Source organism: Mirounga leonina, unplaced genomic scaffold, assembly GCF_011800145.1.
Source record: "Mirounga leonina isolate KUSES-001 unplaced genomic scaffold, KU_Mleo_1.0 Mir_166, whole genome shotgun sequence".
In the NCBI taxonomy this organism is placed as follows: domain Eukaryota; kingdom Metazoa; phylum Chordata; class Mammalia; order Carnivora; family Phocidae; genus Mirounga; species Mirounga leonina.
The window spans coordinates 33,639,633-33,665,738 of NW_023270418.1; the positions used below are offsets into that span (position 1 = coordinate 33,639,633).

Consider the following 26,106-nt stretch of genomic DNA (forward strand, 5'->3'; position numbering starts at 1 on the left):
GCCTCTCTCCTGTCCCATAGCAACTTGTGGCTGTTTTGTCACCTCCCTGTCCAGCCGGCCTTTGACTTGCCGCTCCAGATGATGAGTTGGTCCTGGATCCTGGCTGCTTGATAGGGAGGAGTAAAGAGCAGAAAAGTGAACTTGGGGGCGGCGGAGAGTGTCTTGTGGGCCGGCCTGGGAGTCTGCATTTGTTGCTGTAGAAAACAGAAGAGAAATTGTGGTAAAAGGAGTGTGTGGAAAAAATGGATTAGCTGTCTGGTTTTCAGAGAGGGAGTGCTCTGGGGGTCAAAGGCAAGCATGCTTTAGGGGTGCAGCTCTTTCCAGAGCTGTGGGGTCAGTGGTAGAGGTCTGTGTCCCACTGCAGTGAGCCCTGATGGTGGGCTTATCCCTGGAAGACCTGGGCAGGCTGGCGTGGAGAGCTTGGGTTTTGTACACAGCTTTCCTACTTGGGTGACTCGGGCTGATGTCTTGTTCTCCACATAGGGAACTATGTTAGAACATTGGTTCTCTTAAGGCGTAATATAGACTCAACACTTGATAAGCTCCCCCAAAGCAGCTTTTTAGCACCATTTGCAACCCATGTGAAAATAGAGGTGGCCGGTCTTGGAACCTGAATGTGTCTTGAGTACTTAGCCGTGCGTAGTGCAGTTCTCTGGAAACCAGCATCCCCCACGGTCGTCCTCCAAGCTCTGCCGCTTCCTGCTGGAGCAGGCCTCCGAGGCCTGATGGCTGTGGCCGGAGGTGGCCCACGCCCTGCCCTGCAGTGCCGCCTCCCCAGGCTCCCAAGCCCTAGGTGTGCTCTAGTTTTGTTGGGGAATGTATATCCTGTTAAAGCTGCTTTAGAAGTAAGTTTTTAGGTACAGTAGAAAATTCACTTTAATCTAGAGGTTGGACAGAATGGATTGAAATTGTTTTCTAATTCCCAGAGGTGATTTTGTTATTTTTCACAAAATTTTAGGAAGCCTTTCTGATTTGTGTTTTACTTTCTGTAATGAAACTGTTAACACAGATGATGATACAAGTGTCCTGTTCTTCTAGGTACCCAAATATATCTTGTGAGTTGCTCACTTCTGATGTCTCCCAGATGAACGATAGGCTGGGAGAAGACGAGTCCTTGCTCATGAGGTTATATAGCTTCCTCCTAAACGACTCCCCCTTGAACCCGCTACTTGCCAGTTTCTTCAGCAAGGTGCTCAGTATTCTTATCAGCAGAAAACCAGAACAGGTAAATACCATTTTCCAGAAGGTAAGTATTAGGGCTGATCATCCCCCTGAGATGATCCCCCAGTAATTGTGTTCTGAGTGTACCTTAAGTCCAGGTTCTGGAGAGGAGTGTATTTTAAATATACTGACTTAACACTGCCTTACACGTTCATGACTGTGTTCTAACTTGACATACTCTTCTAAGTGCCTCACAGCTCAGCGTTGTAGTAAGTACTTCGGTTTCCTCTTTTGACAAATAGTTAAAAGCATGAGAACGTGGGTTGTCCATTTGTGAAGGTGGCGAGTGCCGTGGCTCATACTGAGTGGTTGAAGGTGTGAGTGGAGTTGTAGCGACTGGGGAAGTGACAGTTGTTTTTTTTTTCTTTCCCCTAATGATGCGCCCAACACAAATGAGGGTTTGAATCAAGCTTTTCCATAAATGTAATTGATGATGAGTTTATACAGATGGTGATTATTTTCTATTTTGAGTCCACTCGAAAACTTAAGTGTTTAGCTTGAGATGTCTCTGTTTATGCTTTTATTATTATTTTTTAAGGTTTTATTTATTTATTTGAGAGAGAGAGCGAGCAAGGGAGAGCGCGAGCATGAGCTAGGGGAGGGGCAGAGGGAGAAGCAGACTCCTTGCTGAGCACGGAGCCCAAGTGGGGCTCGATCCCATGACCCTGAGATCATGACCTGAGCCAAAGTCAGACACTTACCCAACTGAGCCACCCAGGCGCCTCCAGACGTCTCTGTTTAGACTGCCGTTCCTGTCCAGTAGTGCTGAGCAGAAAATCCTACTTTACTGTGGAGGGAACTGCTCCCTCCCTCTCCTCTCCTTCCTCTCCCCACCCCTATATCTGTTTTTTTCTTAAACAACTCAGATACCCTTGGGAAATTGATTTTCCAAGGACCTAGTGTATGTGTAGTGGTTCTCAAAGTATGGTTTCTTGACCAGCAGCATGAGTACCACCTGAGAATTTATTAGAAATGCAAGTTTGTAAGCCCCACCTCACGCTTAATGAATCAGACACTCTGAGGGTGGGGCCCAGCGATCTGGGATTTTTAATAAGTCTTCTAGATGATTCTGATGCATACTAAAACTTGAGAGTCACTGCTCTAGTGGATACTGGTGTGCAGAAGGATGTGCTTACCAGGAGATAGGAACCACTTCTGAAAACAGGCACCCAAGGAGCAACGAGAGCTTCCAAGTTACAAATAGACCTGCCAGAGTGCAGCGAGCAAGGGTGTGATGCCAGGGCTGCAGTTGGTCCAACCGTCCGGGCCTGGCCTCCTCCCTGATGGAGAACAGGCTCCGTGACCTGTCCTTGCCATCAGCAGACATGGAGCGATGGGGCTATTTTAGGCCCAGTATGTCTGTCCTTTGCCAAGGCAAAGTGGATGCATGTTTTATTTTATAAAGACAAGATTGTTCTTTCGTGTTCTTAATTAGGCAGGATTATCCTCCTGAAGGTATTGGAATTGAGATTCTTTTTTCTTAGATAATAATCCCCAAATCATGATTACTGTAATACAGGCTGTCTTTCCCTCTTCCACTTTCTGGTGAGAAATAACGGTAACTGCTGACATTCTAGCAAGTGCACACCGTCCCATCAGCCTGAGGTACCGGCCTTTCAGATGGTTGTAGCCGTTACTGACTTAGGCCTTCCACCTCCATCATGCTTTTTCTTTTCACTCCATGCTAGGGGAGCCCAGATTCAGGGGCTCCGGTTCTCACCATACCTTTGATATACGCGGGAATACGTGAAGCTTTCTGGGACGCTGAGTGTTTGTGCTGGCCTTCCGGGTCAGACGTGCCCATGCACGGGGATGGCATCCGCCGATGAAGTGCTGGGAAAGGGGCCTGCTCACTCCGTGGTTCCTTGTGCTTCTTGGCCTGGGACTCTTGGAATGAGAATGGGAGGATTCAGTCACCCTCGCTCTTCTAGCTCTAGGAAAAGGTCAAACCTAACACCTCTCTCTCCGTTGGAGAACTGAGAGTGTAGATGAAGGTTTCCCCTCTCGTGAGACGTGAGTGAGGGTGCATGCAGCTGCAGGCAGTGAGGAACCTGGAGACTCAGCCTGGCTTACCTCATGCAGTTGTTCGTCGCTCACGGCCCAGGCCATCCAGCCCTGGGGTCCCTTCAGTGCCGGGAAGGTTCGCGTCTCAGGTGTCGTCCTCCACTGAGGACATCTTGCTGTCTTTGCTGTGCTGTCCACAGCGCTGGCTCTGGTTTGTGCCCTTGGGCTCCTGAGCTGGCGCTTTTGCCGCTGAAGCACAGGGTATGTTGGTCACGTCTGACTTTTTCCTCTTTTCTACCCTGCTGTGCTTTTAAGAACTACTGTGTGACTCAGTTGTGAGTGGAATAGTTGTAGCTGACTTCTTGAAGGCTTATATGGTGACGTTTAAGCTCCCTGTTCAGAGGAGCGGCCTGGGATAGTTGCACCTCCATTTGTACTGGATAGCGTGAAGCAGTTTTTGTCCTCTCTGGCTCAGTGGACTTCTTCACGTGGGCTGATGGCAGGATTGGTGGCTTTTGTGGCAAACAGATCTAAGTGTAAACCTCAGGGCAGCCACGGTTTGGCTCTAGCAAGATACCTAACTGGTCTGCGCCTTGGTTTCCTTGTCTAGAACGCTGAGTGGGGCAACCCCACCTCGAGGGCTTCTCGATAGAGCTTGGTGAGACTTAGCTGCTGCCACACTGGCCGCGCTGCTTCTGGGACTTTCGAAGAGACACTTGGTGCAGACGGACAGAAGGCCCACAAGGGTTTGCAGGACAGAACGCTCTCCCTCTTCTTGCGCAGAAGAGAGACCCAGGTGGCAGTTGTAACTTCTCGTGTCCCTTCTGTATAGCTGCCCGTCTCTTCCCCACTCACCCTCCTTGTGTTAATCTGGTCAGGTGAACAGCTGACCTCAAACCCACATGTGATGTTGCTGGAGCAGGTGAGTTAGCCGCTTAGACTGACTTAAAAACACTTGATGTTTTGAATTATTTTTCTTACTTGGTAGGGACTAATGAGGATTTTGAATATTTATTCTGCATTTTAGTGCAGTCTTATGGACTTGCTTTATGTCCATAAACTGTTTAATGGTATATTCTCGTGCTCTTTATAGGGTATTAAATTATTTATCCTTATTCTTTGAAAACTAATAATGAAAGTGAACAGAAATAAAAGATTCTATTATAGTGTATTTATATGAGGAAATGTGTGATAATTTGGGAGTTTTTTTCCCAAGGGGTTTTGCATACTCTCACAATTAGCAGGCTTTCCAAATTTACATCTGATTACTAACTCAGCATTTGCCATTCCTCCACTTAAGATGGTGGTGGGATTTGAGAGGGGGCAGTTTGAGGGGTCAGGGTGGAATACATTCTAAAGTTGATAGTTCCCCAGTTATGTGTCTTTGAGTTTTGGTTTGTTCTCCTCTAGATTGTGGATTTCTTAAAGAAGAAACGTGATTTTGTAGACCTTATAATAAAGCACATAGGAACTTCGGCCATCATGGATTTATTGCTCAGGCTCCTGACGTGCATCGAGCCTCCGCAGCCCAGGCAAGATGTGCTGAATGTGAGTAGAATTAGGACTCCTGCGCCGGGGCGGGGAGTGGCCCAGGAGCCGACAGGGCTGCTGGGTGCTGGGAGGGATTCCAGGGGGTTGGGAGGAGGCGAAGGTTGTCTGAGGAACTGGGGGTGGGGTGGGGAGGAGGGCAGGGTGGGGAAGGAAGGTGGTTCCAAGGTAGGAAGAGATTACAATTTTGCAGGATTCGTTTTCGAGATGTGCACATCCGGAGGTGCCTGGGATGTTTCTTTGTGAGGGGTTCTTTACCCTTTGCCGGTTTGATTTTCAGTGGGAGTGGGGCAGTGGAATGGGTTGAAAATGTGTTTAAAACTGGTCTGGTGGTAAGAGCAGAAGACAGGGAGTTACAAATCTCATCTGAGGATGCCATGAGGCATCGATCTTGAGAGCGTGACTACACCGCAGGGTCATGGCTGCAAGGATGGGTTCGGGTGTTTCCAGGAAATCAGCCTTCAGGGTAACGTTCCTCTTGTGGGTAGTTAGGATCATAGAAGGAGAAGGAGAATGGGGCTTATTTCCAAAAGCACACATATTTTAAAATTTTGGTAGATGGATATTTTAGGATATGTGCGCCTCTTGAAGAGCTGTCTTAAGTGGAATTTGGGCGGGAAGAGGGAGAGTGTGAGTAACTGGAAGATGAGGTTTCTCACGGGCTCTTACCTTTGCCCCTTCTTGTCTTCTGTCTCCTCCTCTCTCATTCTCTTCACTGCCTTCTTCCAGAACCTTCCCCAACCCACTCCATCCTTAATACTCAGCCTCGAACCCTAACACTCATTCCTTTGAAATTAGTTTTATTGGCAATACTGATTTTAATTAAAGACTCAAAGAACCAGAGGAGAGGCAGGAGGGTCTGTCAGGTGGTATTCCAGGAAAGGCATGTTCTGCTGAGGTGAGCAGGCATGCCCAGGCATGTGTTTGTGTAAAGGGGATGGGGTCAGGGCTGGGTCTGTAGAACCAGGCAGAAGTCTCCTGAGAACCATGGTCATTGTGAGGACACCAGCTGAGGATACCTAGTGAATGTCCTGGAGTTGCCTGTGGGAAGGGACCCGAAATTGGGGTGCTGGTTCCTTTTAGGTATGTTTTTGTGGATATCTTTTCTCAGAAGATGTTGAGGATTCCAGGAAAGATTGCTGAGGGCAATGAGAGGGGTCACCTTTATATTTGGATTGCTCTAGGCAGAAATTATTAAGTATAGTTTCTTAGAATTCCTTTGGTCACTTCTGGGTTGAATTTTAGGGCCATTTCTAAAGGAATAGATGCGCTTCTGGAGGGATGTAGTGATAGTAAAGGCTTGGGTTGGGGGAAGGGTAGTTAGAAGCTTTGATTTGGGTGCCCGTCATGGGGGAATAAGTGCTTATTAATGGCTGTGGAGGCAGTAGGAGTGAGGGGCTGATCCTTTCATAGCCCACAAAGTTTCCTTCCTTCTCCCTTGGTGGTCATGATCCCCCTGCCCGTTGCTACTAAAGTGTGGCCCCAAGTGTCACCTGAGGACTCAGGTCTCACCTCTGCCCTACTGAATCAAAATCTGCATTTTGGCAAGATCCCCAGGAGGGTGATTCATGTGCCCATTTTGAAACTGATCTTAAAATGTAAAGTTGGACCTCTAGCTTTGTGCCCTCTAGTAGCTTTGTTTACATTTTCCTTGGGCACCTTCTCTTTAAGGAGCAGGCAGCTTTGCCCTTAGCAAATTGTGTTTGATTTCTTGCCACCCAGCCCCATGCCTCCGCTGTTCCCCCCCCCCCCAATTTCCCTTTAACCTTTGGGTTTTGTTTTGAGGTTGTTTTTGTTTTTGTGTCCTTTCTTGGTTATAAGTGCCTTGTTTATTATGTTGCTTCTGTTCCTGCCTAACAGTCTACTAGCTGATACTTATTCTCTCTTATTCTTCTCTTCCTATTTTCATTCACGTCAGTACTTCACATGTAGATGAGAAAGAGTTTGTCCTAGGCAGGATACTAGCTCTTTACTAACTCGTGACAGGGCAGATGAACTCTCCTGCTACGGTGCCCTGCCCCCCGTGTTTCCTGTGGCTGTTTTGGTTTTGGAGTCTAAAACTAAATACTGTTTTTCTCAGTCTTTCTGAAGCTTTTTTTTTTTTTTTTTAAGATTTATTTATTTATTTGAGAGAGAGAGAGCACACACGTGCATGGGAGTGGGGACGGGCAGAGGAAGAGAGAGGATCTCAAGCCAACTTTCCTCTGAGGGCAGAGCCTGACCCTGAGATCCTGACTAGAGCCCTAATCTGGGGGCTTAACCAACTGTGAACCACCCAAGGGCCCCTCTGATGCTGTCTTAGGGTGAATACTGTCTTACAGAAAATATATAAATTACACACTCACACGCGCGTGCACGCCCCAAACAAAATACAGACCCTTTTAGTGCTTAGTGTCTGAGAATTACCCAGTGGCTAAGAAGCTGATGTTAGAATTTTTGTATGTGGGAATTATAATTTGGGGCATAGTTGGTACTGTTGGCTACTGTTTAAATAATAATATTCACTGGCATTTTCCTTGGGGGACTTTTAATTTCCTGTAGTGTTCAAAGTCCAGAGAAACCTGTAACATTCTACTTAAAATGTGATGGATATTTCCAAGTATGTTAATCTTCATTGGGGCTTGAACAAGAGCCACGCATTGCTATGATTACCTCTACAATGTGTTTTACAGTGGTTAAATGAGGAGCAAATTATCCAGAGACTTGTGGAAATAGTTCATCCATCGCAAGAAGAAGATGTAAGTTCTCTTGTGTGACTGTAACCTTGATTTTTTTAAAAAAATGGAACCGAGTTTATTAGGGCATAGAGCATAATTGTATGAGACATGAAGGTAGAGGACAGGTATAATCTGGCATTCTTAAAGTTGACACTTTTCTAAGCACTAAAGGTTTTAAAAAAATACTACATTTTGCTGATGCTCAGAACCTTTTCAGAAATGTGGAAAACAGCAGGCCCTGGTTCTAGCATGATCTTCTGGAGCTTGGGATTTTGTGCTGAATCTGCTTGCCTTTGTTACAGACCTTCTCCGTCCCACTTCTTTTTCCTTGTATACACATCGTTAGCCCAAATGGTGTGGCCACATCTGCACTTGTGTTTTCTGTCCTGGCTACACTGTCCAGGCAGCACATCGGCGTCTTTGCCACCGTTAAACCCCTAAAGTGTTGTTGGGCTCTTGGCCTGGCTTCTGGCACTGACAGGTTTGGCTTTGTCACGGGAGCTGGGGATTGACTTGGCAAAAGGATTGAAGCTGCTCCAGAGTTTGAAGACTGAGCTCTGTGCTGAGGGGATGCCTGTCTGGGTGGGGTCCCCAGGACTGGCCCATTGGCCCCTGTGGAGGAAGCTGTCAGCTCTGCCGCTCCTCTTGTTGCCGCCTTCTGTCGCGGTCTGAGCCCTGTGGAATTGCCCATGTTTAGCCATTTCTGCCTGTGGACACGACAGCTCTGCGGCTCAGCCTACTCTCTGTGAAGGAGGTGATTTCAAGTAGATGGGCAGATATGTCATGGGGAGGTCAGGGGACCTTCTTGTGTGCCTTAGGTTGCCAGTTAGATTGAAGAGTGAGACCATGGAGGAATAGTACAAAGGGAAAAGTGTGTAACCAGAGGATATTCTTGCTCATAAAGCTTGATTTAGCCCCTTCTCCTTGGGTGTATTCAAAAACTTCTGATACCTGGAATTTATCTAAAACAGCTCCCCCCCCCCCCCCAAAGTTAATCATTAAAGGTGCTGTTGATTCCCCATCTTCCCCTTGGGACAGTGCATCTGGTGCCCCCCTGCAGTATTGCTCCTGTTAACATTCAGAACACATCCCAGTGTGTGCCCGTATCGGGGGCTGCAGTGGGAGAAGTCCTGCTTAGAGGTAGCCTGCAGTCTGGTTGGGCTAATAACGCCTCCTGTGGCCGGGGGAGTTGGACGGTTCCTGAGCACGTTTCCCGTGTGATGTAAGTGTGGCCACTGGGGGCCTTGGAGAGTGATGACAGGAGCCTGGCCTGTCTCATTCACAGGGAATACATGTCCGTGGACAAGGCTTGCCTATTACTAGGTTTTCCGTTCTCAAACAGAAGAACATGATTGCTCAACAGGAAATTAAACCTGTCTGCAAGGCTCAGGAGAAACTGATAAAGGAGAAGCCCAAGTCTGCAGCTCTTCTTCTTCTTCTTCTTCTTCTTTTTTTTTAAGGACAAAGCATTTGGAGCATTAGCTTCTTGACTTGACTTGCAAGAAAGTTAATTTTGCCTCTGGACAATCCTTTCGATACTTCTCTTTTGTATTAAGTGATAAATTGTATGCTAAAATCATACTGACCAGGGAAATGTTAGGTTCCTAATTCTAGTCAGTGGGTTTTGATACCCTGCTGTGTGTTGTCATCTGTGCCGTAGTATCACGGTCCACCTGAACCGGCTGTGTAACTGCTCCATCTGCGGGCTGCGCTCAGTGCCACGTGCCGCAGACTATAATGCATTCAGGTGCTGAGATTTTAGACCTTTCCTGTAAGGTAAACACACAGTACATTGGGAGAAGATGAACATTTCTTACCCATTGGTATATTCCAGAAAGCTGTATTTGTCTTTTTTTTTAAATCAGTGCTGATTTAAAAGCTGATTTATCAGCTTCTATGCTGATAAAAATATATACATTTGACCTTTGAACAACATAGGGGTTAGGGGTACCAACCCCCTATGAAATCGAAAATCCATGTAAAACTTTTGACTCCATAAAACCTAACTGTTGATAGCCCATTAGCCATAAGCCTTACTAATAAGGTAAACCATCAATTAACACATACTTTGTATATGTATTACATACCATATTCTTATAGTAAAGCAAGCTAGAGAAAAGAAAATGTTAAGACAATCATGAGAGAAAATCCATTTAAATAAGTACTATACCATATTGAGAAAATCCACGTGGAAGTGAACTCGTGTGGTTCTAACCCATGTTGTCCAAAGGTCAGCTGTATTTTGGGGGTGTATTTTTTTTCAAGTTCTCAGTTGTAGAAATTTTTCCTTGCCAGAACTTTGATCCCATGTACCTACACGTAGTGATCTGTACTGTGCAGTATTGTTATGTGAAGCTCATTAGCCTGGCACAACCAAATACTCTTGTGTTTACCTATGTTACTTCTACTGAGCTTGACTTTTTACTCACTGCAGCTTCTTATGGCCAGTGTTGATTTGTGTTACTTCTTAAGCAATGTCCTCACTAACGTTTTGTTATAAATTTGACGTTTGATGTGTTTTATGGTTAAAATTGTACTTTTTTCCTTTAGCGGCATTCAAATGCTTCACAGTCACTTTGTGAAATTGTTCGCCTGAGCAGAGACCAGATGTTACAAATTCAGAACAGTACAGAACCAGATCCCCTGCTTGCCACTCTAGAAAAGTATGTTTAAAACTCTGTTCCTGTTCTTTTTTTTTTTTTTTAATTGATGCTATTTGATGTGTTACCAGTATGAGTGGTTGGTAAGTCTTCCATCTGGGGGAATCATGACCCTGCTCAATACCCTTGGGTGGGGGAGAAGGTAGGAGAACCGGCTTATCTGATGTCAGCTATTTTTGATGCCCAGTGGAGACCTGCAGGGTAAAAATGTAAATAAATGACATTTATATGTAGACCTCGAACTCTTCAAATAGCTGTAAACTATAATTCCATAAAGCCGTCCTAAGATGGGGTAGCGCATCATGGCTGTGGTTACTGCTCTCCAGGTCTTTGGTGAAGAATAGTCTGAACCACAAACTAATTTGACCCATTGTAGTCAAGGATTTTTACCAGAAGCTCTTCTTGGGGTTTACTATACCTTTGCAGCTGACTAGGGGTAACCTGACCAGACCTGATTTGAAGGGTTTACAAGTCTTGTATGTTTTTTGTCTTTGTAGTGACTGCTCTGCCCTTATTTTTCATGACCATTCCTTGTGAGCAGCCATCTCATGTTTGGGTGGAAAATAGCTTGAGGATGGTGTGCTGTTTTGAAATTTGTGAATGGCCAACCCGTGGGTACTAGCTTTTCTAGATTCACACATTCTCTGAAAGAATATTTGCCATTGAGCACAGGCATACATTTGACCTGCATCCACACAGTGAGATGAGCTAGGAACAAATTAGAGACATGGTGTCATTTTTAAAGTCTGTCATCTAAGAAGTAGAGTTGTATTTTCCCAGGAAGGGAGTTGACTAATTCTCTGAAGTAGGGAAACTTAAATTACCAGCTTCTAAGTAAAATGTCATTTTCCTTCCCCATTTCCGTTATTCTTGGCATTATGGCATATGTACTCTTTGTACATCTAAGATATTCCACATTTAAATACTAGTAATTATAGTAGTGTTAGGTTGAACCATGTAAAATTGCCATTTGAGTATGTTAAAATTTTTTGAATACCAACAATCTCATGGTTCATGATAGCATTGTCCAATAGAAATAAAAGTCAGATGTCATTTTAAATTATCTAGTAGCCACATTCGAGTAAAAAAATAGGTGAAATTAATTTTAATAATATATTTTATTTAATCTCATTGACACAAAATATTTGAACATATGCCCATTTAAAAAATAATTACTGAGGTATTCTACATTCTTTTCTTTGTCACAGTTTTGGAAATCCAGTGTGTATTTTACACTTAGGACAGGTTAGTTCAAGTACAGTGGCCGTCAGGGACAGCAGGTTCCCCCGGATGCCAGACTGGTCAGCAGTGAGCACTGAGTGTCAGTGCCGCCGGGGCCCTCCCAGATGTGGGGTCTGGCCCCCGGGGCCTGTGTGCTTCGTGCCCTCACAGCTCTTATGGGGAGTTTACTAACACTCGTCCAAGAACTCCAGTTTTTTTAAAATGTGAAAGTAAATCTATTTTCTCTCACATGTAAATAAATGCCTTAATATTTAAGGAATACAAAGGCATTCATTTTATCATGTTTGAATAGCTTAGTCCTTCAGTTCATGATTTCTTCTGTATTGAGTGATACTTGTGTGTTTAGATAAGACTCATAATATGGTTCAGCTACTATACTGTGTTACATCTTGACCACCAGATTTTTGCTGGCTGTCATATATCATTTTTGTGCATTAGTAGGATGCTTTCATGGGTGCAGTTGACTGATGAGGCCCTGAGCTAGTGAGGGCCTCCTTGTTAGCCACTCCCTCAGGCTTCAGCATTTATGGAACTGTGATTGCGCTCTCCGGTAAGAACGTGCGCTGGAACGAGAAGGTGGACATCTGCGGTTGGATGCTGTGTCAGGACTCCTCGACGTGGCGTGAGGCTGCTCTTTGGAAAATACATACCTGTTTACTATGAAAAAGCTGGCTGTTTTCTAGAGCCCAGTCCCAAACCTAGTATTTATTTTGTAGACTGCTGTGTGTTGAGTGACTTTCATAGCGCTGTTTTGCGTAAAGGGCTCACCATTTTAGTGCTGGTCTGGCAGTACTTGAAAGCTCCTTCCATCGGGGTGGGGGTGCTCTGAAGTTAGGTTAGATACCAGTTTTATTTGCTTCCCCCAGATAAAAAGAGATTCTCTCCTGCTTGCTGCCCTAGCCTGGTAAGGGGATGTTGGGATGCAGTGAGCACAGCTGTACTTCAGGACAACTGGCATCTCTGCTGGGTGAGCAACAGGGACAGACCAGCTGTGTGTCCCGCTGTAAGGGAGATGCCAGTGTTTCATTTACTTGGATTCTGAAAATTACTGAGATCCTAAGAAACCGAGATCTTCCTTGGGAGTGTCCATATAAATTTACCTAATAAGTTACCCTTGTGTTTTACATTCATCCTGGCTTGAGTGTGTAATGTTCATCCTACTGATGGACAAAAACGATATGATAACCAGCAAAAACGAGTGTGCCTATAGAGAATACATTTTGGGCAATAGTTGAGGCAAATCTACTTCATTGCTACCATATTATTTTGATTTACCAAATTTTAATTAGAGGGTAAATGCAACAATTGATCTTTTACATGTTTTAGATCTTAATTATACATTAATGCCTTTGTGGGAAGACATTTGTGGGTTCTAATTAGGCTTTTTGAAAAATTCCCCTCCTTTTGTGGGATGAAGAGTTCCAAATCTTCTTACCACCCACAGCCACCACCACCAGCACCCGGTCTGAGTGGGAGGTGACTTCCAGTCTTGAAATACTTGTTGGCTCTCAACAAGATTGACGAAGGCAAGCAGGGCCCAGGTGATTCTGCTGAGGGGAGGGAGTAGGGGAATACATGTCGGAGAGTTAGGTTTTATAATAAGCAGGATCACTTGTCTGGTTTAATAAATGTATTAAAAATAAAATATTGTGAAGCGAAACAGATCTGACCAAGTGCGGCTGAGCTCTCGTAGAGTACTTGCCTGACTGCTGCCATGCTCTTCTTCTCTGGCGTTACTGGTAATGGATGTTACAGTTAGCACTTGACTGTTGGTTTGTTTCCCTAGGCAAGAAATTATAGAGCAGCTTCTATCAAATATTTTCCACAAGGAGAAAAATGAATCCGCCATAGTCAGTGCAATCCAGATACTGCTGACTTTACTTGAGACACGGCGGCCCACGTAAGCTTTCCTTTTGTCTTACAAATGCTGAGCCATTTTGTTTTGCTTTGAGATTTTCTGGAAACTAAAAGTTGTTGGTTGATTAGCTACAATCTCATGCCCTTGAATCGCAGGTGCTGAGTCTCCACCATATGTGAACTCTGAGTTAGTTTCGTGTGAGCGTGGGATATAGGGATACAGTTGAAGATAGCGTTTGGTGAGCACTGTTCACCAGCAGTGTTTAGTTATTTGTAGTAGTTATGAGAAGGTAGCTATAACAAGTGGTGTCATAAATAAAACATGCAACACAAGAGAAGCGTATTTCTTGATTATGAAATGAAAATAGGTGTTCCTCCTGGTCAGTGGGCAGCTCTCTCCCCTCCCAAGTGGCAATTCAGGGACGCTTTCTGTCTTGTGATTCTTTTCTACACAGGCTAACTTGAGGCTTCAGATTGGTTCTTTGGGGATTTCACATGTGAGGGCACTGCAGTTTGTGAGGCTGTTTTAAAATGGGTGGGTAGGTGGCTTGCGGCCTTTAAGGGAAAATTGTGCCAAGTGTTTCAGAATCAGAAATATTGTCTGCTTTTCCCATGTATGTGCCCTGGGCCAGCCAGATGATGTTTGTCATATTACTCTGTACAGTTTATGTCCAGTGCTAATTCACTTACTAATTGTCAGAATTTTCCAATTGTTCCCTGGAGCATGAGGATTTGAAGAGGTATGTATATGTGCGCCCTCCAGGAATATGTGGTTTAGGGATTGGAATTCGTATTTTCTCACTCACTGTTAGATCTCTCCAGTAAACCAGAGGGCTTGGAGAGGACAGAGGAGGCTGCTGTCAGCATATGAAAATTTCGGCCATCCAAGTTTCTGGATGTACTTTTCATGATGTCATTCTGGTTTCTGGCAAAGTAGTGAACACAATCATTCCACTTCCCAAATTCCTTTATCTCTATTCCCGGTATGTCTAATATTTGGTCTGTGGTAATGAAAGGCAGTTTGGCAACACCGCTTCAAAGATCTTGTAATTTGGGGATTGTCTGCAATTTTGACTGTGTTTGTATCTTCTACTGCAAATTCTATTTTAAAGAATGTAACCAGGGATGAAGGTAGTAATCAGGTGGTGCAGGCCTGTCATCTTGCTCCTCATGCTTCACAACAGTTGCACCATCTCTTCACATGGTTTGAAAGCATCTGAAATGGTGCTGTGCTGTGAGGCTTCTGTCAAATACCCTGACTTGAGAAAGGAATAAATCTGAGAAAAAAGGTATGTCTTTGCAAATGGAAGAAAGAAAACACATAATTGTACAATCTAGAGCAGAGAAGATACAACAATAAGAGAAACAATAGAAGGAAATTTTTGACCAGAAGGAACTTGTCTTCAGATCAGAAAGTGATCAAATGCTATACTCAAGATTAAATTTAAAAGGGAGGGTGGCACTCAGATTTTAGCCTTTTCCTGATGAGATTTATGAATCCCAAGAAGAAAGGACAAATCCTAGAAATACTTGGATAAGAAAAAACGGGTTAACTACAAAGCAGATCAGATTGCCAGGCATCTCATTTGTGAAGCTAAATAAAGACGGAAAGCGGAGGGCAGGACTGTGCCCCTGGCTCACTGTTGCTGACTGCTGGGACGTGTGAGGGCAGAGCAGGCCTTCCCCGGTCTCTGCGACCTCAGCGACCTCAGCCTTCCATCAGGCTTCTGTTCTCGGCGTGAAGTACCTGAAGATGGACTTGACTAAAACCCAACAGAAAATAAGTTAAAGAACTTAAAGTAGTAATATTCATAAAAGTGATGATAAAGGAAATGGATAGGGTTTGTAAATTATTAATATGAATGTGATGGTTAAATGTTCAGAATGAATAGTTGAATAAGTTACATGTTGGAAACAAATAATACATTTTAGATTATTTTAATAAAACTCAAGAAATAAGGAGAAAAGGGGTAAGTTAGTATATATTAGCTCTTACCTTACACCAAGGAACTGGGGTACTTTCATAGTTTCATTTTTCATCTTGGTGAAATTAAGAGTTTAGATACGTTTTGCATAAATGCAGGACCACAGTAGGCTAGGTAACTCCCAAATCTCCCTAGGGGACAAGGAGGGCAAAGAAACCTGAAAGCTGTAGACGCCAGGGGAATATGCACACATCTGTAAGCTCTTCTTGGGGAAATGGTGGTGGCGGGGCAGGGCAAGAGGCCAGAAAAAGCTTCCCTTGAAGAATGGGCCTCAGGAAACAGAGCAGCAGCCTTTGGGGAAAATGCATGAGTCCCCACCGTAATCCTTCCTCTAGCACCTGCTGAACGAAGTCCTTAGGCCATTAAGGAAATCCTTTAGTCATAAAGACACAGGTGAAGACCATTTGCAGTGGGAAGAACGGACCAGAAAAAATCCTCTAGCCCATGGGAGAGGCAGGGACACGTTCTGGGCCCCAACTGTTAAAGAGATCCCCTACCACTGAAGCAGGGTCAGTGAGAGCTAGGGACCCTTCAGCTGCCTAAGACAGCCTAAAGCAGAACAGTGGCCTTTCTCCCCACTGTTCCATTCCACCAGACCTCCAGTAACAGCAGCCAGCTGATAAGAGGAAAGGCTGGTGTAGGGGGAGACTTTTATCAGGCACAGGAGCAAGCTTACAGGGAAGAACTTTAGCTAAGAGTAAGCTAAAGAGTGACGTGGGGAAAAAGTTGACAAACCAGCCCTAAGTATAAATACAGAGTAACTTGAGACACATTTGAAGTCTAACACGCTGAGGGAAATCAGTCCTAGCAAACCTAGTTCAGCTGCTCACCTTAAGATTGATTTGAACCCCACACTAAAGGTGTAGAGAATAAGAGATGTGTTCATTCCAGAAATAATGTTTACATCGGTTTCTACTACTCTACACAACTTGTCCACCTTTTAGCCCAAAATTGCAAGACAAACAAGGTAAAAAGAATCCCAAAAAAGCTCATGAGCACGAGTAGTCAATAGAACGAAATTTAAAAATGCTGGAACTGTCTGACAGAGAATTTAAAATAACTGATTAAATATGTTAAAGGATTGTGGGGAAAATGGACAATATGTGAACCAGTGGGGAATTTTAGCAGAGAGAGGGAAGATCATATGGAAATGCTAGAACTGAACACCACAGCAGAAATGAAGAATGCTTATGGGCTTATTGGTGAACTTGGGCCGACTCAAGGAAATAATCAGTACAGGACATTAGAAATTACCCACACTGAGCCACGAAGAGTTCAACCAAAAAGACTTGCTTTGTGGGCTACAACAGTCTAGAAGTAATGACATGCCACTGGGAACAAGGATGAGTGCCCAGATCTTGGTTTCTCATACCATTCTCCAGGAAAAGGACCCAGGGCTCCTTGGAGAAATGGCCAGTTTTACGACAGGGGCAAGAGCACCATGTAGTACAAAAATAAGGAAGTATTAAAAGACCTACAAAACCCCACCCCTGTGAGGCAGGGGTTCTGTTAGAGAAACACAGGAGCCAGCTGAAAGAGCTTCCAGTGGCCAGAGCTGATTGACACAATCAACAACAGCAGCAGCATAATAATTTGTACAATAAAGTAAAGCTGTGTTGTCTTAGAACCCAAAGTACAAAATATTCGTTAGCTCATACTGATACAAATAAATGGAGAAGAGACATCTCCCCTGCAGAAGAATTTCAGATAGTTTGTGTAGATGCTCCCTCCTCAAGGAGGAAGAACAAACTGGCCACTCTGCGGTGTAGACCGTACACCATGACTTCCTTCCAAAGAGTTCTATATGGAAAGATAACAAAAAGAGCATCTTGACAGTGACTCTGACAGACACTTCCTCAGCCAGATAAAGTGACTAGCCAATGATAAGTTGTGTTGACAGTTTGCACTCTTGTCATGGTGTAGTGAAAATGACATCTTACCTGTGTGGTCTTCCTCTCAGAGACCCTGTGATGAGGAAGACCTAAGACAAATTCCAGTTAAGGGACATTCCGCAAAATATCTAACCAGTGAAGTCTGAGTAACTGTCACAGCCAAGAGGAGGCCGAGGAGACATCACAACTAATATAATGTGATGTGTTAGGTGGGATTCTGAAATGAAGAAAGGACTTTAGGTAAAAACGAAGGAAATCTGAATAAAGTATGGATTTATGTATCAACATTGGTTTATTAATTAACTAGTGTAAGATATTAATAATGGGAAGCTGGGTGTGGGTTATGTGGGAATGCTCTGTACCACCTTTGCAGTTTTTCTGTCAATAGGAGATGGTTCTACTAGAAATCAACATAGCATCTAGAGAGAAACCCAGTGAGAATACAGAAGACCGGAACAGCAGTGGCAGCCTAGCTGACATGAGTGACACTTGCAGAGCCTTCCCCCAGCCACGTCCTGGTGCACAGTCTTTTCAAGTGTACATGGAACTTTTATCAGGATAGACCAGATTCTCAGCCATCAAACCGTAATGAATTAAAATAATATACACGGTATTTATTCAGACTATAATGGGCTTAAACTAGAAATCAATGAAAAAGATTGCTGGAATAGCCCCAGATATTTGGGAATGAAAACAACACACTTTAAATAACCCCGGGGTCGAAGAGGAAATGACAAGAGAAATGAGAAAATGTTTTCAACTGATAATGGAAATAGGGCATGTCAGGTTTTGTGGAATGTAGTGAAAGCAGTAGAGGGAAAGTTCTAGTATTAAATGTTTATATTAATTAAGAAAGGAAGACAAAGTTTTGTGTCCGCGATCTAAACTCCCACCTTAAGAAACTAGTAAAGGAAGAGCGGATGAACCCAAAGTGAGCAGAAGGAAGGAAATAATGAAGATAAGAGCCGAAATCAAAGAGATTAAGAAGGGAAAAATAATACAGAAAATCAGTGAGACCTAAAAGTTGCTTCTTTGAAAAAATCAATAAAATCAGTAAATCTCTAGCCAGATTAAGAAAATGTAGAAAAGATACACATTACACTTTACAGGAACAAAAGAGGGGCCGTAACTGTATTCTTACAGACATTAGAAGAATAATAATAAGAGAATACTGTAAACAACTCAGTAGACGATTTCAGTGGGTTAGAAGAAATGGATAGCTTCTTTATAGGAGTAGTACTGCCAAAGCTCATTCCAGAAAGTAGTAGCTTGCAGAAACCGTCTTAGACCTCTCGACAAAATTTAATTCCTTTTTAAAAGCTTCAAACAAAGAAAACTCTCGGCCCAGATTGGCTTTGTTGGTGAATTCTGCCAAAGAGCTAAGGACTCTACAAGAATATGGAAGAGAGGACATTTTCCAGCTCTTTTTATGAGACCATGATTACTTTGAAACTAGACCAAAATATTACAGGGAAGAAAACTAGCAAGATTCCACAAGAGCTTAGATGCAGAATTCCTCAAGAAAGTATTAGCAAATTAAATCCAGCAATATATTAAAAAGATAATATATCATGACCAACTATAGTTTATCTTGGGAATACAAGGCTCATTCATCCTTCACAAATCAATCGTGAGAATGATCAAAATTCAGAACATTGACAACACCAAATGCAGGTGAAATTATAGATCAAGAGGAACTCTTAATTTGTGGCTGGTGGGAACACAAAATGGTATGGTCACTGTAGAAGACAGTTTGACAGTTTTTCACAAAACTATTATCCAGCTCCTTGGTATTCACCGAAAGGAGCTGAAAACTGATATTCACACAAAAACCTGCACATGGATGTTTATGGCAGTTTTATCCACACTTGTCAAAACTTGGAAGCAACCAAGATGTCCTTCAGTAGGTGAGTAGATAAATAAACCATGGTATATCCAAACAAATATTACTCAGTGCTAAAAAGAATGAGCTGTCAAGCCTTCAGAAGACATGAAAGAACCTTAAATGTATATTACTAAGTGAAAGAAGCCAATGCAAAGGCTACAACTATATGATTCCAACTATATGACTTTGAGGAAAAGGCAGAACTGTGGAGACCATGAAAAGATCAGGGGTTGGCAGTGGGGAGATGAATAGGCAGAGCACAGAGGACTTTTTGGGAAGTGAAAATAGTATGATACCATAGTGATGGATACGTGTCATTATACCTTTGTGTAAATCCCTGGAATGCACAACACCAAAAAATGAACCATGATGGTTAACTATAGACTTTGGGTAATGATTATGTCATGTCATTGTTGGTTCAGTGATTGAAACGGATGTGCCACTCTGGGAGTGAGGAGGGGGAGTTGGTAATGGGGGAGACAATCTCTGTACCTTCCCCTCCACTTTGCTATGAACTTAAAACTGCTCTATAAAAATAAAGTCTCAGTAAAAAATCAGTGTAACTCATATTAACAGATTAAAGAAGAAAAATCATCTGGTCATTTCAGTAAATTCCTTTATGATAAAAACCTCTTAGTAAGTTAGTAATGGACGGGATCTTAGAAACTGATAAGGCCCCCTTTACAAAAAAATTCATAGCTGACAGCATTCTTAATGATCAGAGACTGAAATGATATCCCCTAAAATCAAGAAACATGGCAAGGATCTTTGCCATTGCCAGTCCCAGTCAGCCACGTGCAGGAGGTCCCAGCCAGCGCAGTAAGGCAGGAGAGGAAGATAGAAAACTGAATCTGTTTGCAGAGGTCAGGATTGTCTTTGTAGAAAATCCTAAAGAACATACAAAAAACTCCTAGAACTAACAAGTAAATTTAGCAAAATTGCAAGATATAATAAAGTCAGTATTCAAAAATTAGTTGTATTTCTTTAGCAATGTCCACAATAGCCAAACTGTGGAAAGAGCCAAGATGTCCATCGACAGATGAATGGATAAAGAAGATGTGGCATATATATACAATGGAATATTATGCAGCCATCAAAAGGAATGAGATCTTGCCATTTGCAATGACGTGGATGGAACTGGAGGGTATTATGTTGAGCGAAATAAGTCAAACAGAGAAAGACATGTATCCTATGATCTCACTGATATGAGGAATTCTTAATCGCAGGAAACAAACTGAGGGTTGCTGGAGTGGGGGGTGGGGTGGGAGGGATGGGGTGACTGGTGATAGACACTGGGGAGGGTATGTGTTCTGGTAAGCGCTGTGAATTGTGCAAGACTGTTGAATCTCAGATCTGTACCTCTGAAACAAATAATGCAATATATGTTAAGAAAAAAAAAAAGAAGGTAGCGGGAGGGGAAGAATGAAGCGGGGGAAATTGGAGGGGTAGACGAACCATGAGAGACGATGGACTCTGAAAAACAAACTGAGGGTTCTAGAGGGGAGGCGGGTGGGGGGATGGGTTAGCCTGGTGGTGGGTATTGAGGAGGGCACATTCTGCATGGAGCACTGGGTGTTATGCACAAACAATGAATCATGGAACACTACATCTAAAACTAATGATGTAATGTATGGGGATTAACATAAGAATAAAAAAAATTAGTTGTATTTCTTTAAAATAGCAACCAACAACTGGAATTTGGAGTTTTTATGAAATACCATTTACTATAGCAGAGAAAAGAAAACACTTGGACGTATATCTGTTTACAAAATGTGCAGGATTTAATGCCGAAAACCGCTTAATACTGATGAACTCAAAGACTACCTAAATAAATGGAGAGAGCTACTTTGTTCATGGATTAGAAAATTCAGTATTGTTGGGTTGTCAGTTCTCCCCAGAACGATGTGGAGTGTCCATATAATTCCAATCAAAATCAAAGCAGGAGTTTTTGTAGAAATTAACAAGCTAATTCTAAAACTTATGTGGAAATTCAAAGCAAGTACAGTAGCCAAAACAATTTTGAAAGAGAAAAGCAAAATTGGAGTACTGGCACTCTCTGATCTAAAGCTACAGTAGTCAGGACAGTGTGGGATTAGCAAAAGGATAGACACAGAGATCACTGGAACAAAACAAGAGTCCAGAAGCAGGCCCACATGGTATGTGATCAGTTGGTTTTTGACAGAGATGTGGAGGCAGTTCAGTGGAGAAGGGATATCCTTTTCAACAAATGGTACTAGAACAAAAAAAAGGGTGAGGGGCCTCAATATGTACCTTGCACATTATGCAAAAATTAACTCAAAATGGATCATAGGACTAAATGTAAATCCCAGAACTATAATGTTCTAGAAGAAGATCCGTGGCCTATGTTAGGCAGAGATTTCTTAGATGCATCACCGAAGCCCAATCCATAAAAGAAAAGTTGACAACTCAGATTCCATAAAATGCTCTTTGAAAGACTCTGTTGTGGGGCTCCTGGGTGGCTCAGTCGGTTGAGCATCCGGCTCTTGATTTCAGCTCTGGTTGTGATCTCAGGGTCCTGGGATTAATGCGTGCCTCCAGCTCTGTGCTCAGTGGGGAGTCTGCTTGAGGGTTTCTCTGCCTCTGCCCCTCCTTCTGCTGGAACTCTCGTTCACTCTCACACACACACACACTCTCTCTAAAATAAATAAATCTTAAAAAAAAAGGGGGGGGGGACTCTTGTGAAAATAAAAAGGCAAGCCACAGACTGTCAGAGAATATTTACAAATCGTGTCTGAGAAAGGACTTATATCCAGATACTGTATAGCACTCAAAACTTTAGTAACAAGAAAATGCAGTTTTTAAGGTCAAAAGATTTGAGCAGACACTTAATGAATAAAATTATTTGTATAGCAAATAAATACATGACAAATGCCCATCATTTGTCATTACTGAAATTCAAATTAAAACCACATTGAAATGCCGCTACACACCTTTTGAATGACTTGTATTTGTTTCCTGTGACTGCTGTAACAAATTCCCGCAAACTGTGGCTTAAAACAGCAGAAATTATTCTCTGACAGTGAATGCTAGAAGTCCAAGATCAGCTACACTGCGTCCCGGGGCACTAGCGGAGATTCATCCTCAGCTTCTTCCAGCTTCTGGTGGCTGTTGGCAATTTTTGGCTTGTGGCCACCTCTCCATCTTTACAGCACCTCTGCTGTGTGTCTGTCTCTCCTCTCTTTTGAGGACATTCGGGATGTCATTGAGGGGCCATCTGGATAATCCAGGATAATCTCATCTCAAGATCCTTCATTAATTACATCTTAATTAAGGTAACATTCACAGGCTCTGGGATTAGTGTGCAGACCTGTCTTTGGTGGGGGAGCGGGCACCGTTGCCAACTCCACAGCTAAGCCAAACAAAATAAGACCGTACTCAGTGCTAGGGACGGTGGGGAGCACCTGGAAGTCTCACACGTTACTGTTGGGAATGTAGAGTCATACAACCACTTTCCAAAGAGGTGTGGCAGTTCTTACAAAGTTAAATAGACATTCATTGTATTATCCAGCAATCTCTTAGATACTGTCACAAGGAAAATATGTCCCACAAAATTGTAAGTGAATGTTTATGTCACCTTTATTCATAATCACACAACCTGTAAACTACCCAGTGTCCTTAAACTGGTAAATGGATAAAGAGGCTGTGGTACATCTATACAGTGGATTGTTCTTCAGCAGTAAAAAAGAATGGACTCTGATACATAAAACATTCATTATTTCTTGTGCCTTTCCAAATTTAACATAGTCTAAATTTCACATAGTTTTACTTGGAAATATCAACATGGTTTTTGTTTTGGAATCGTCAAATTCTTACTCGAATTCTTACATGCACTTGGAAGAGTGAAAGTGGGAGACTAGCCAGGAGATGTTGAGCAATACCAACAATTAAATCGCCTCCTGAGTATTACAGTTGCATCATTGTTATAATAAATGTGGCGGTATGATACCAGTGTAAGTCTTACTAAACACTACGGATATTGACTTCAGTACCTAAGTCAAAGCTAGTGCAGAAAATGATGCTCAGTAAGTATTTATTAAATGAAAAAATAAAGATTATATGAATGCTTAAGGAATTTTAGTATATGGTTTTTTTATGCTTTTTCACATAAGGGGGGAAATGTAGATTTTCTATAAATGTTGCTTAGAAATTGACTTACCATTTGAGAAGAAATACCGTATCTATACCTGTTTTGTGTAAAAAATAAATTCCAGATGAATTAAATTAAAATACTAGAAGAAAAGTGTGTAAATACTCTTAGAATTATGGGCTTGTAAAGAACGTTTAAGCTTGGCTCCCTGGACAGAAACTGTAATAAAAGAAAGCTGTATTCGGCCACATCATTTATTTACTAAAACCCCTAAACATTAAAAAACACTAGCCAAAGTAAAAGCCCTTTCCTTTCCCCTGTTCTATTCCGTTGAATTTCTGAATGCTTTTACCTGCAGCTCTGAGTTAGAAGTGGTTTACTCATGTGGAATACTTTCAAAAATAGTCCTAATAATTGCTCTCCAGGTGTGAGCTCCATGCCGGGCGGCATGCTCAGCCCTTTGCGTGAGCACTCCCCTCACAGCGGGCCTGGGAGAGACTGTGTAGACGCTCCCAGTGTCCGTAATAGAACCCACAGCTGGTGAGTGAGGATCCAGGGCTGGGGCTCTGCAGCTGCATCATCAATGACTAGTTTACACTGACGATCAACTGACACGCCACTTGCCGGTCTGTCTTTTCACTTGAACTGCACGCCCACATTCTTAGACCACCCCCTCTTCTCCTGAGGTCGTTTCTCCTCCCACTTTAAGAACCCCTTGGCCTATGTGCTCATTAAAGCCCATTGAGATTGAGCGTCTCATTCCACTCGTCATCACTTTCCCGTCAGGAGTAGATGATAATGAGTATAGATTGAGCTTTATGTGGAAGAGTGATTTATGCTTTTTAAGTAGGAAACAATGTTGGTTACCCACGGAAAACCGTATGGAGCAGATACAGGCCTGTTGATTATCAACATCTCAGATGACATATAGTATGGTATGCCCTATAATTCAGGGATCTGATCTCCTTTTGCTTTCCAAATTTCCTGGTAGAGACCTGCTATTAGAATCATAGGTATAAAGAGCTTATAAGGTTTGGGAGAATGGGAAGAAATCACATGTAATTTCTCTCCTGACAGTTTAGGCCTGTGGATTTCAGGTCATGTTGCTGCTCCCCAGCAAGCTTGTATTAACAACACCCCCTTCCTATCTCTCCAGAAATGTTTATATAATCATATTTATATAGCTATTATATATCTACCTACATGCTGATAGGGAGCACCTTGATTTGTTTTGAAATTATAATAAAATTAACTTGCTTTGTTTCAAGATTTGAAGGCCATATAGAGATCTGCCCGCCAGGCATGAGTCATTCGGCTTGTTCGGTCAACAAGAGTGTTTTAGAAGCTATCCGAGGAAGACTTGGATCTTTCCATGAACTCCTGCTTGAGCCACCCAAGGTAGGGCAGCTACTTTAAGCATGGCCGGGTCATGGCTGGCCAGGTCAATAATTTGGTTCAAACAGTCGTTAGAAAGTATGTGAACCTTGTGGGTAATAGAACTGGCTTGAACAGCATGTACAAACCAGCCCTTCCAATTGTTTTTATTGGTTTTGAGCTAGTTTTTATTTGGCTTTTGTCTCTATGTAGTGTCCACATTGATGAATGGGGTAGAATTAAAATTAAGCAAAATATTTATCTATTTAGGAAACTCAGCTTTTTGTTCTTTCTTTCTATAAATTCTGGGTACTTCTATGCCAATAAAGTAAAGTGTGTTTTCACTTTTGAGGTAAAGCTAATATTTCAGGGACTGATCTTTGAGACTGAGTTGCCTTATTCAGAGTTGGAGGGGTGTATCAGTCTGATGGGCAGGTATCTTATTAAAGGACTAGTCGGCTGAGCGTGATTCAGAGTGCTAGTGTTTCCACTGGGAGAGTCCGCGTGCTCATCCACAGTGACTTCAATCAGGGAGTCTGCCGAGCGCATGACAGACAGGCCCTGCGCGAGAGAGCTGTCCACAGGCCCTAAGTGCTGTTCTGCCACTGCTTCCCAGCACCTAAGGGTGGTGCAGAGATTGAGATCAGGGTAAGGAGCCCTTCCTTGTAGAATCTCTGTGGAAGACTCAGGTCTGCGAGAGTTCCCCTGCCAGCACGACTCCTTACACTTCCCTTACACTCCCCCCTGCCCTGTGTCATCGCAAGCTGTGGCCTGTTGTAGTGCGTGTCTCTGCGGCATCCACTGTGAAGGGTATCAGGAATTTAAGATTTTAGTTTCTCCCTTCTGCGTTAGATGCTTTTTATGTATTTTAGCGTTTGTGGAGGGGGAACACAGAATCATTTATGTCCATGACGCAGGGAGTTGAGTTTAGCTTCCACATGGTGTCTTCAGACGGCTGATGCTACCAGTTAGCAGGCAGGGGCCCTGTGTGGGTCATGCTGTCTTGTCTGTGTTCAGCCAGTGCTGGGTGCAGGCTGGAGTGTTTGGCGTCCACTCTCAGGGACAGTGGCTCTGCTGGTGTTTAAGGGTTTTTGGTCAGTGGCATCCTTCATGGCAGCTGTGAGAAGAAGAATGGGAGACTAAGGAATGAGAAATAAAGGATTTATTTAGGAGAAGTGGAAGTTGGAGATGGGAGAAGGAGATGGGAGAGAAGAGGCTGTGTGAGGAGGTGCTCCAGCCCGTGTCTTTGTTGGCCTGCCTGTCTTCTTTCTAGGTGGACAAAAGGCAGCATCTAGTGTAGATTCTCACACTGTATTCTTGGTCCTGATTCAAAAGCAGGGCAGTTTCTCATTTGGGCTTCCTCTCTTTTACTGCTAGGAGTCCGTGAGTTCAGTTTGTACGTGGTTTTACTACGTGATGTGGTGTATGAGTAGATTCCTGAAGCTTTTTAACATGTCTGTTCATTGGAGCTGCCTTGCATGGAGTATAAGTGTGAGCCTTCCATTCCATTAAGCCTTGAGAGGAGCAGGTGGGGGAGTCAGGAAAGGGCAGCCTCGCTGCTGGGTTAGAATTCACCACACTTTCTTGTCAAACCTGTGAAATTCTCAAGTGTC

At 43.1% G+C, this 26,106-nt stretch overlaps 1 protein-coding gene across 13 annotated transcripts in view; it reads left to right on the forward strand.

Annotated features, from left to right (window-relative positions):
* The window catches only part of PPP6R3 (protein phosphatase 6 regulatory subunit 3), a 137,398-nt gene that overhangs the window by 66,704 nt on the left and 44,588 nt on the right, over nt 1-26,106 (forward strand). For all 13 annotated transcript variants that reach the window (XR_004680765.1, XM_035013453.1, XM_035013457.1 and 10 more), the window contains exons 4-9: nt 1,039-1,225; nt 4,636-4,773; nt 7,446-7,511; nt 10,041-10,153; nt 13,179-13,292; nt 24,388-24,517. Coding sequence is in view for 12 of the 13 variants with exons in the window: in XM_035013453.1 (XP_034869344.1) it covers nt 1,039-1,225; nt 4,636-4,773; nt 7,446-7,511; nt 10,041-10,153; nt 13,179-13,292; nt 24,388-24,517 (748 nt within the window). In the remaining variant the exon portion in view is untranslated. The remainder of the gene's footprint in view (nt 1-1,038; nt 1,226-4,635; nt 4,774-7,445; nt 7,512-10,040; nt 10,154-13,178; nt 13,293-24,387; nt 24,518-26,106) is intronic.